General features: G+C 37.4%; 1 protein-coding gene across 4 annotated transcripts; it reads left to right on the top strand.

Moving 5' to 3' along the window:
* Positions 1-364: 364 nt before the first annotated feature.
* Positions 365-12,195, top strand: LOC143039604 (mpv17-like protein). Of its 4 annotated transcripts, XM_076209859.1 has the most exons (5): positions 371-390; positions 3,082-3,370; positions 4,483-4,614; positions 5,420-5,474; positions 6,647-12,195. In XM_076209859.1, exons 2-5 carry the CDS (start codon positions 3,110-3,112, stop codon positions 6,700-6,702), a joined length of 504 nt encoding a protein of 167 aa, XP_076065974.1. In that variant the 5' UTR covers positions 371-390; positions 3,082-3,109; the 3' UTR covers positions 6,703-12,195. The 4 variants fall into 4 exon arrangements, with proteins under 4 accessions (XP_076065972.1, XP_076065974.1, XP_076065971.1 ...); XM_076209857.1 differs by lacking the exon at positions 5,420-5,474 and having other exon boundaries at positions 365-390; positions 3,085-3,370; XM_076209856.1 differs by lacking the exon at positions 5,420-5,474.
* Positions 12,196-12,602: the final 407 nt, after the last annotated feature.

Genomic DNA, 12,602 nt, shown 5'->3' with positions numbered 1-12,602 from the left:
AATGTTTGACAAGGAGATATCAAAAATGTAAAAACATAATAAATTTTGGTGTGATTGTAGAAAATTAGGCCCAAATGTTCTAATTCATATATTTTACGAGTTCTTATTTAGCCCTCTCCTTGGAAACGAAACGGAGCGGGATTATTTAAATTTCCGAACTTTAACTCATGGAGATAGATCACTTACAGGGATATATAAAAGACAATTGAATTTGAATAAAATAAACATGATTTCCATCTGTTTATGTTCTGCCATTATCGTTGATATACAACATTATATTATCTGCCTCTTATTGCAACGATTAAAACGGAATCTTTGAACGTCATGTCAGCTGACTTGTATCTGGTTGTCGTCTGCATTTCGTGTTGATAACAAAACAAGCGAGAAGTGGTACGTGAAGCTCCCCTTGCAAATACAGTTAATTCTTTTAACCAATTTCAATACAATTTGTGAACGAAGTTAAACGCAAAAATATTAATACTTAACGTATTAGAAGAATGGTGTCATGAGAATGCTGTTATATATTTAGTGTAGTAGATATTGGGTAATATATGTTGTCACCACTGCCTGTAACGGATTGCATCACCGAAGACAAGACTTCTCTTTAAGTGAAATATATTAATTCAACTTTTCTTTTTTTTGTGTGGTGCTCATCGAATAAAAGAAAAATAACGTAGGCTTGTATTTACCGATGGTTACTTAATATATCGAGAGATGTATGGAATGTGGACTAGTAGTGATGCATAAATACCAAGAAGGGAAGATTCAAGATGACTGCAAGATAATATTAGTCTTGTCTTGTCTTGAAGATTTTGATGTTAACACCATGGCTAGTTTGAGGACACACCACTTCCACATCTCTGCCCGAGCCTTGCGTATTGCAAGTGGTTTGCGATCGAGTTCGTTGCCTCTCCTCGTGATGAAGTTAGGCCATGTGGGACTGGAAATCCAATTGGGAAATTGTCCAGGAATTTGCCCAGCCTCCTCTTGAAAGCCTCCATGCAAACTCCGATTAGATCCCTTATCGGATCGTCTTCAGTTGCTGGCTGAGCTGGGATCAGCTGTTTAAGGACCATCTTATGACCAACGTTGGGTATTATTTACTTTATCAGATATTATTACCTGGAGAAGGACTTCAGCTATGTTGGGGCAGATGTCCAAAAATGGATGACAGTGGCATAAGATTGTTGAGAGTGAAGGTAAAGGGTTTAAGCAGTGAGGGGTCCACAGGTAACCCAAGGACCACAGGAGTGAGTGAGTGAGTGATGTGCAAGGTGCTGCTTCCTCAGGGCTGAACTTCCTGGTGGCAATTTCCCATTGATCGCCTCTATTCATCTGCTGAATTGGTGTTTCTATGGGAAGATATGTCAAATTGACACACAATTATTTGGGAGTTGTGGGTTTCTTGCAAGAGACCTGGGGCAATGATTAATTTATTGCCACTCAAGGTAATAGAACATATTTGACATTGTGAAGAACCAAAATGATCTTACGCCAGTTTATTGCCGAAGATGGCAGATTATCCTCCTGATAGTTATCAGTGTTGCAGTTCATTGTCTGCCCTTCCATGAGGATTTAAGTACCATAGCCTTTACTGGAGGGCTATATCATTCTGTTTTTCACCATTCCGAACTCCCATTTTCTGTAGGGGGGATCACCGAATTTATGAAGTGGCCTTGCTGTGGATGTGCTGTGTCTTGCAACACTGCTTCTGACCCAGGGCAGTGGACAGGATGCAGGGATGACCCATCATTCAGGAGGTGCCAAGATAGGAGGGACGGAGGAGGGTGGAAGGGAGTGGAATACAGGTAAACGTCGACTTACGATGGCATTAGGTTTCGATAGAGCCATCGTAAGACGATCTCATCGTAAGTCGATCCCCACTCTGTTCCGTGGTCACTGTACCTAGCCTACCTGTATATTAACCACCAGAGATACTGAATATAGCCTATTAAACATGTACAGTAGTTTATTTAATCATTTTTATCCTTTTTACCATATTCAAACACTATAATATGTATTTTCAGTACGGAACTTAAATCTCGCGGGCAGCAGCCAATGCCAGCCGTACGGCGTGACGTAATAATACTCGCATCATAAAATATAGTCACCGCTTATATCGATCGTTCTCTCTTTCACCCGCGAATTTTGAAAACCACAGCGAATGAATCATTTGAGAGAATGTAAAAACACAGGGGCGACTACAATAAATATAATCAAGACGCCGATATGGCAGCGTCGCGAATCCACTTGCTCCTCATGACGCCTACGTGTGCGGCACCGTATGGAAGGGGTTAAATTATCATATCGTCGTCGTCGTCGTCGTCATCGTAAAGTCGAACAATCGTAAGTCGCGGCCATCGTAAGTCGACGTTTACCTGTATATGGGAAATGAAATGGGTGGGAGTGATTTTCTGTGCCTTTTTTCTTTTTGGCTACCCCCTGTGTAAGGGGGAAAAAGCCTTTGGTATATATATGTATGTATGTACAAATTTCCAGTTTATTAATCTTTTTTTTTTTTTTTAAGATTTCTTAGATTATTTCCTAAGGTGTGTTTTATTTCTAGATACCTACATACATATACCAAAGGGTTTTTACCCCCTTATAAGGGAGGTAGCCAAAAAACAAGGCATAAAAACCACTCCCACCCATTCCATCCCTATCACACTCCACTCCCCTCCACCCTTTTCCCTCTCTCTTATCTTGGTACCTCCTGGATGATGGGTCATTCCTGCATCTTGTTCACTGCCCTGGGTCAGTTTTATAATTTTTTAATTGATTTGTGTTATTTTTTGATGAACTGAACATTTTGGGGTGGTAAAAATATAGGGGGGTATTAGAACATAAGAAGAGTAATAACAATATATGTATACACCAAAGGGTAAAGGCCTTTTCTACCTTATATGTCATGAGCAGATAGAGAAAGGGATGATTTATAATGAAAGATTATCTTTGATGTAATCAATGAGCTCTGTCTGTTCAACTATAACCCAGAAGTTTTTTGTTGTTCTGGAAAGGCATTGATATATCCTGTTTTACTAATAGAGAGAATTGCTGATAAAGGTCTTGTTGATTTAAAAGCAGATGTACAGGAACTTACCCAGTGAAAATGACCTCCCTACTTCGTGGTTTTCAAACTATGGTGAAAAGGTATCCAGTAACAAGGGGAATGCTTACTTATGGAGTGTTGTGGCCAACTTCGAATCTCGTTCAGCAAGAGTTTGACAAAACCAGGGAAGGATTTGATTACAAGGAGACTCTTCGTTTTTGTGCACTTGGAACTTTTGCAGTTGCCCCAACTGTCTACTGCTGGATCAAGATTGCTGGTCGACTGGTGAAAGGAACCACACTTAAACATGCTATATTCAAGGTTAGTATCATGAGATATTTTAGCATTCACCAATTCACCACAGATATGTTTCAGATTGAGCCTTGATGTCATTCATAGTAATTCCTTCAAACATTTCCATTGCTTAGTTTCATTCAAGTTGGTTGCTGTTTGTGTTTCAATATATATATATATATATTATATATATATATATATATTATATATATATATTATATATATATATATATATATATATATATATATATATATATATATATATATATTCACATGCATCAGTCAGTTTCATAATTTCTCTCTTTTAGGAACCCAATGGTCTCCAAGAAACAGAATATAAGCCACCAGTTTAGTTTATTAGTCACTCAAGGAAGAGTTTTGTTTAGCTGTCTGCAGTCAGGTTAGGACAGTGTAGTATATAATGTGCTGTGTTATATGTGTGGTGGTTGCGTCTTGAGTATTGAGTGTCAGTTATGAACCCTATTTTGTATTTGTACTTTTTCAGTGCATGGAGGTGACCTAAATATCAGTTAGAATTAAATTCTTGCATACCACCAGGCTAAAGTTTTTTATATGATAAATTTTGTTGATTCCCCATGATGGAGTTCTCAGGTTGGATCACGAGCATTAAATTTAATGTTACAAAGTCCTTAGTAAGGGGCACCATCCTAGCCTCCTGATAGGGGGGGTTGTGACTTTAAACCAAATTTTTCATGAATGTATCAAACAGTCTCTTGCCCCAGGTCTCTCTTGCAGGAGGTTCATAGCCCCAAGTAACTGGCTATGGCCTATAAGGAAGTGATATATTGCTATCAGGATAGGATGAGAGTAGAGCAGTGTAGGATGAATTATTGTGTCTTGTGTGCTGATTGCATCTGGGTCAATTTGGTTCTGGTTGGGCTAATTCTGTGTCAGTATTGCTTCAGTACTGGATGGTGGCCTGAATGTAGTCATGTTAATATAATTCTTGTTTATTGAGGGAGGGATTTCTCAGTATGGTTAATGTTTAGGGGAGTTTGGAGGTCAGTCATGGCGTGATTAGGGTGTGTATGCAGATATGTTATTATGATAATTTTTGTTACAATTTTTAATGACGAACACTTCCCAACATTTTTAATCTCAACTTGATTTTTCTTCAGGCTTACCTGGAGCAAATTTTGTTTGCTCCAGTGGGACAGACTCAGTTTTACATTGGAATTAACTTGCTTGAGGGGAAGACTTGGGAGGAGTGTGTCAAGGAGTGGAAGAATAAGTTGATACCAACATGGAGGGTAAGGATATTACATATATTGGAAATAGATACAAAATTATTTGTTTGCCTATTTGCCAAAATTTGATTGAAGGAAAATTACCATGACAGGAAACTAATTTGTTTTTAATGATTATTACTTCATTACTTCATGCTTTGTCATATGTATGATTACAAGTACTTTATGTATTATCTGATGTGTATAAATTGGCAGTTACCAGCAAGTCTGTCAAAAGAAACATCATGTAATGATTGACCCTTTATTAGTACATCTTTATGTACTTGATGAAAAGGAAATGTCATACTGATAAAGGCTGTGTCTTTACATTGTGTTTCTTTTGATATCTGATGTCTTTTAAGAAATTTCCACTGAGTTTCTATGGCCTTGTTTTTTGTTTTACATAGAGTGAAAGATTTAGTATATATAAAAAAATTACCAAGTATTGGCAAGTTACTGACTTTAACAGTAAAAATGAATAGAGTGTAAGATAGAAGGGAATTGGAATGTTTTGAAAGAATGAGTGAACATTAGGCATATTCTGATTAGGCATATTCTGGAAACCAGATACAGGAAGCTAGATGGCTGAGCGTGCTAAGGTGTCGTTACTTGCAGCAAAGGTCGAGGGGATGGCGGTTTGAACCATGCCACTGGCAAAGTTGAACCAAGGGCATGGTTCATTAAATTCCACAGTATTTTAAACTGACAGATGGGTTGTGTCAAGGCCATAGGAGAGCTGGTGCCTTATTTTTAGCATCTTTCATGCAAAAATTGTAGGCATTTACATTGATTGCTTTTCCTTTCCATTTATGCCATATATTTTTTTCAGTGTGGTATCTGTAGAATTCAGGAGGGCCAACATGTCTTCACAGTAACAATGATAGGCAAGTTTTTTTATGGGGGAAATAATATTCTGGTTTTGCTTTTGTGCTTTAAGTTCTAAAAAGTTTGGAGTTTGACTGCATATTTTTGGATTTGTTGTTTATTGTATGTGTTGCTTTATTGGGAGCTTTTCATAATTACTATGTTAGAATTCCAGTGTTAAGCTTGCTGACAGTAGACCTGATGTCACATGGAGAATAAAATAATACAATTATCAAAAGGCACTTTCTGCTTTATAAAAGGGTTATACATACATATACCATGGGCTTTTTTCCCCCATACAAGGGAGGTAGCCAAAGTCAAAGGCATAAATTCACTTCACCTGTTTCATCCCCACATACCCGACTCCCATTCTTCACCCCTCCCTCCCTCTTTTCTTAGCTCCTCCTGGATGACAGGTCATCCCTGCATCTCTCCCACTGCCCTGGGTCAAAAGGAGTGCAGCAAGACACAGCACATCCACAGCAAGGCCACTTTATTTAATTGGCAAACCCCCCTCTCCACCCCCTCATGGAGAAAAAGAGAAGACGGGGGAAAAATCCCTTTGGGCTCCATCAGAATATCATTCACACATACTACCCCTCCATTCCCCACCCACTCCCTTCCATGCATCACAGCATCATCCACACACAATCATACACATTTAAATGAGTGAACTGAGTCAACACATGCACCCAACCTACACCCATCCCACTCCCCCCCAAAAAAAAAATCCCCTCCTGTTTTAGCTTATTGTGGATCAAGGGTCATCCTTCTTTCCACCACATGGCTCAAGTCAAATGCAATGCAGCAAGATACAGCACCTCCACAGCAGCACTTGCCCCAGATAACCAAAGCAGCTCTTAGGGATCTATACCACCCACAGGGTTTCTTGTGGCAGATTGGCCAACATTTCCTTGCTGGAGGGTCAGGGGGTGGTCTTATGATGTAGAATCCAGCACACCAGGACCTCACATAGGCCTCATGTTTCATGAAGACACACCACAACACTAGAATACTTGGAAAAAACAACAACTCATACATGCTTTAGAGGGCCTCATTACTAAAGTGTTTTGAATATTGGTGGATTTTTTTTTTTTTCTCAAAATTATGCATTTGTTTTTTTGTCAGTGTTTAGTTCATTCAAGGTCTGTTATCTTACCATTAACTAATTATTGTCCAATTTCAATTGCAGACTGGTGCATGCTTTTGGCCCCTGATTCAAACCATCAATTTTTACCTGGTACCTGAAAAGAACCGAACAGTGCTGGTGTCAGTAGCCTCTTTTGCGTGGACCATCTTCTTATCGTATATGCATCACAGAGAAGTTTTATCTACCTCATCACAGCAAACTGCTATACAAGGTTCCTAAATGGTCTAGCTTCTTAGAACAAGGATATGAGGTGAACAGTGCCTCTTTTTAAGTCAAGAAATTAAAAATGAATAAATAAATTGAAATGTCTCCTGTTTAGTGGATCTGAAATGTAATGAAAGGTCAGTATCATCCTTCTAGTCAGTTCATAAGTATTACTAATATTGAAATGGGAATATATGTTATCATGCAAAAATAGGTTGTAATAAAGGTTGTGTCGGTATATATTTATGTGGTAAAGTAAAAAAAAGAAAATCATACAATGTGCAATAAACTTACATTCTGGTTGTGTATCTAAAATTACAAACATATGAATCAAATGCATATTCTTGTAACATCTATGAATCTATATATCAAGAGCTTTTTCCCCCTTATAAGGGAGGTAGCCAAGTCAAAGGCACGTACCTACTCCCACCCATTCCCCCCTTTCAACTTAGCTCCTCATGGATGATGGGTCATCCCTATATCCTTCCTACTGCCCTGGGTGAGAAGCAATGTACATCTACAGCAAGGATGCTTCACTTAATTGGTGCACCCCCCCCCCCCTCCCCACGCACTGTCCCCTCATGCAGAAAAAAAGAAGACTGGGAGAAATCCATCTGGGGTGTGCCAAAACATCATTCACACACAAGCACCCCCTACCCCCCCCCCCTCCTTGCATAACAGTAACAGAAATAGGTAAAGTTCAATCATGAAATAAAACATTGTCAGGAGTCTTATGGGCTGAAATATTACTTCAAGGTAGTTTCCCTTGAGTTCTCCTTTGCCTTTATTAGTGAAGTATGTGATCATTTGTGAATCTGATAATACATACTATGCTGCATTATTTTACAGTGATTCATTCTGGGATGGTTTACTTATAAGCAGCATATTTTCTGCATTGTTTTTGTTTTATATCAAGTTTTTTATAAGTTTGAATAAATATGATATTATGTATACTTGAATTTATGTAAGTGTTTTATGGTATATCAGCTTTTAAACTTTGAATTTTAATTCTTAAAAGAATCTATATATATATATTTCAGATTTAATATGATTTTGTTATAGTTTGTTGTAGTTTATATGTATTTAATTCTGCTTAAGATGTTATAGTATCTACCTGATATATTTAGAACAATAATGATTATGATGATGATGATTGTTGACTTGAGTTCTACTGAATAGAATTCATAGCTCCATAGAAGCCAGAAAGGGTCCTTGGGCCCTCTCTTAGATCTCTCTGGATAGAAATATTGGACTTCTGTCTGTGTTGTATTAGTGTGTGTTTCTGTATCACTGGCTAATAGGATTGTTAAAGTTGATAGAGCTTAGGACCAGTCCAGAAACCAAGTTCCAGCCCCTCAGGGCTGCATCTCCAGATGGAACTTAAAACAAGCGACAGGGAGATGATTCTTTCCGACATCTGTATTATAGGACCATCACAAGCAAGTACCCATCAGTGATCACTACATTGAATAAAAACAAAAGCAGTTCTGATGTACTGTAGTGCATACTGAAAATGTGAAGGATACTTACAGGTTACAATTTATTATGAACTGAAATGAGGAAATAGACATGAAGAGATCCAGCTTCTTCTATTTTCATGTAGGTTTACCATGATAATTAATAGTACAATAGTTGTAGTGCACTAATCCATATATTTTTCACGTGCATTTTTTTTAGAAAGAAAATAATTCCTCTTAAATGGAAACCAGTAAACATGCTTCCCCTTTTTCAGACATGATAGGAAAGATACTTGGTAAGACAGTTTGAAGCTAATGAAATGAATGAACAATGGTAGACCAATTTCTATCTCTAGTAATACTTTGACATACCCAATGTGTTTTTCATTATTTTTGTGGACTGGTTCTACAAATTTGTAGTTCATTTTGGAGATGGTCGTTTAAGATGTATAAAATGAACTAGTCAATGTTCACCTAAGATCAAGCTGTTCAGCAAAAGGCTTGTTTGTTATTTTACACCAGTAGAATAACTCCAGCATTCCAGTGCAATATCAACTGAATTATGTGGGGAAAAAAAAACTTGGTGATGAGGATATTTCACATTATCATAAATTTCTATGATTATATGAAGAAGGGTGAAGGATGCATTATTCTTAATTTGATTTTGATTAATTTCTGTGGTAGAAATGCATTGTTTTCAGTTGAAAGTGTCCAGCTGAATATATTTTCAGTGATGAGTAATTTGTAAGTTCAGCTACAAAATCCTTTGTAAGGTGCACCATCCTTGCCTTCTGATAGCGGGAGTTTGCAACGTTAAACCAAATTATCATTAATTATAATTTATGAATTTTCTGTATTCCTCATGTAGACAAGTTATTTTATATTTAAAGTTTATGTATGTATGTGAGAACTTAAAAGACAATTTTTTCTAAGTATTAAGTTATGAATTTCCTGTATTCCTCATGTAGACAAGTTATTTTATATTTTAAAGTTTATGTATGTATATGAGAACTTAAAAGACTATTTATTTCCTAAGTATTAAGGGATATAAAGCTTCCATAAAACAAAGAATGTTTTTATAGATAATGTGCATTTAAAACATCTTTGTACTGTCAGCCATCTTAGTAAAGTTTTATATCATCTTCCCTAAGTACACTTTATGTAGAGATGATGACAGTAACTGACTACCTAATTACCTCAGACAATGAGAGTACAATACTGATAAGGGAACAAAGAAAAATGCCAACATTTTCCTAAACTCTGTAGTTCAAATTGTAACATATTCTTAAACATTTTCAAACCTACAGTTCAATGTGTAACATTTATTCAAGCATTTCCAGTGACTAGTTCTAATAACTGGTGAGATTTTACAATGAAAATATAAGATCCTGTAATTTGTTTTTAAATCATTTTAGCCAAATGGCTAAATTATAGATTTTCAAAGTGTTGAATAATATTCATTCATAGCCATTACCCAAAAGGAGGCTTGCTGGGCAAGTGGGTTAGGGTGTCGTTACTTGCGGCAGAGGTCGAGATGATGACAATTTGAACCCTGTTCAGGGCGAGTTGAACCAAGGGCATGGTTCATTAAATTCCACGCTACAAAGTCCACTGTAAGGGGCACCGTCCTAGCCTCCCGATAGGGGTGAGTTTGTGACGTTAAATCAAAATCATTAATCAATCATTACCCAAAGATGCTAAGTTGCACAAACCTTACACAAATATGTTAGATTTAAAAAGCTAGTTTCTCATGCTGAAGTGATCATTCTCATATTTTGTAAATTTCTATCTATATACCAGGCTTCTTCCACCTTTTAAGGGAGGTAGTCAAGTCAGTGCATGCACCCTGTCCTATTCATTCCACTCCCATCCATAGGATAAAGTTGAAAGTAAATGTGGGTAAAAATAAGGAGATGAGATGTACAAGAGGAGAGGATGGCAGCGAGTTGGAAGTAAGTCTTAAAAGATAAAGGCTGGAAGTAGTAGATATTTTTGATTATTTGGGGTTGCATGTGGCAGGAAATGGAGGAGTGGGGATGGAGGTGATTTATAGATTAAGAGAAACAAGTGAATGTCTTGGTAGATTGAAAAGTGTTGTGAGAAATAGGTATCTGGGAATGAATACAAAGAAAAGATTATATAAAGGAGTGATTGTACCTACAACACTGTATGAGATAGAGACATAGAATTTAGGGAAGGCAGAAAGGAGAAATGTAAATGTGTTTGAGATGAAGTGTGAGAAGTATGGTAAGGGTTATAAGGTTGGATAGAGCGAGAAATGAGGAGGATAGCGGGGATAGAAAGGGAGCTAGTAGATAGAGCTAATGAAAAATTAATGGGATAATTTGGATATAAGGAAAGAATGAAGGGATAATTTGGATATAAGGAAAGAATGAAGGGATAATTTGGATATAAGGAAAGAATGAATGAAAGAAGATTAGCAAAAGAGGTATGGAAAGCAGAGGTGGATGGAATGAACTTAGGGGACAAGTGAGGATGAGATGGATGGATGGGATGCAGGGGCTTTGAGCAAGAAGGGAATGTCTGTTGAGCAAGGATGGGAGAAGGCAGGGGATAGGAGTGAGTGGAGAATAGTTGTGTATGGACAATATTTTGATGCAGACTGAAGGGATTTCTCTCTGTCTTCTCTATTGGGTAAATACCAAGTCAAAGTACAGACCCACATCATACACAACTAAAATTCACTCAGTCACATAAACATGTTGAATTTTATTAAGTTTTCATACATTGAATGTTACCACTATATAGTCATTGAAAAAAAAAAAAAAATCTGAGTAAAACAGTAATGAATTCTCTTGAAAAATCTGGTGTCAACAAAGTCCCTCAAGTATTGGCTGCATGTTAGGGAAATCTTTTAACAATAGTGCAGCCAAATACATGTATTTACTTAGATATAAATACAAATTAATACTAGGCCTTCAGATGATGTGGTAGGGTAGCCAGTTCCTTTCTACCTTGCTTTGACTCCCTAGGATATGCTAGTACTTGTTCACATCCAAGCTCTGTACCACTGAACCACACCATGTAATTTTTCAAACATATTTTTACCCATCTGCCTGGTGACCAACCTTCAGCTAAATACACTAATGATAATTTTTGCCTTAAATTTCACTCAAAAACTGTATCCCCACAGCAACTGACAAGCACTGGGCCTTCCCACAGATCTTTCTAGGAAGAAAGTTTGAACTATAAGTTGTGTTGTGTAAGTGTGGGACTGTTTCTGTATCATCGCTCCTACATCTCCCAATCCTATTTTTACCTCGATCCCTTCACAAATCCAATTGTTCCTTCCTTTGTCATATTTCATGACACCAAAAAGAGTCTTCAAACATCATTTCCATGCTCTCATGTGACCTCTTTTGCGTTCACATGATCATGTTACCATGCATGGTGTATATGAAATTAATAGAAATAGGGCATACCAAGTTTCACAATTGTAGAAACTGAGTTGTGAATTTGAGATATTATATGCAAATGGCTTTGACTCTGCCATCTCTCTTATTAGGAGAAGAAGGCACTTTGATGTGTATTGGTATGAATTGTGACGGAAGTCTCAGTACTATAGTCTTTGTTCAGAATTTCATTGGTGATCTAGTCATTGGCAGGCAGTTTAGTCCTGACTGTCTCATAACTCATGGGAAACTATGTGTAAATAATACAAATCAAATGTAGTATGGTATGCCTTCTGGTACATAACGTACCAAGGGCTTTTTCCCCCTTACAAGGAAAGTAGCCTTTTGGTACTTTTGAAAATATGTTGGCTTCAGGTCAAATCATATTAAGAGCTTTATTAGGAATCATAAATAATTATATGTAATGAGATTTTTCACTTTAATGAAGGGATAAGAATGTTTGACAATCTCAGTTGAAAGAAAAATGTACTTGCATGGATAAATAAAGATTTGAAGTTTGCAAGAGTCTTTTCTTTCTTTCCATGGATAATGCCTGCATGCAGAGTAAATTATTGTCTTCAAGTGTTGCAAGTGATGTGAAATGAGGGGGATGAAGAACAGGTACCTTCATGTCCTGCAAGATGGACAGCAAAGCTGTCTATTTTCAAAACCTGTCGACCCCCTCATCCAGGAGGTGCTAAGATAAGAGGGAGGGTGGAGGGGAGTGGAGTGTATTTAGGGATGGAATGGGTGGGAATGATTTTATGCCTTTTTCTTTTTGGCTGCCTCCCTTGTAAGGGGGAAAAAGCCTTGGTATATGTATGAATGTCAACCACCTCACTTCCATTAGGAGGTGCAGCCCAGAGAGGCTGGCATTCAGTCCCTAGACTTGGCCCAAGATCTCTATCAGTTTCAAATGTCTTT

Source organism: Oratosquilla oratoria, chromosome 26 (genome assembly GCF_046742065.1).
Source record: "Oratosquilla oratoria isolate Oo_2021 chromosome 26, ASM4674206v1, whole genome shotgun sequence".
Classification (NCBI taxonomy): Eukaryota; Metazoa; Arthropoda; class Malacostraca; order Stomatopoda; family Squillidae; genus Oratosquilla; species Oratosquilla oratoria.
This window is presented reverse-complemented; position numbering and strand designations above follow the sequence as displayed.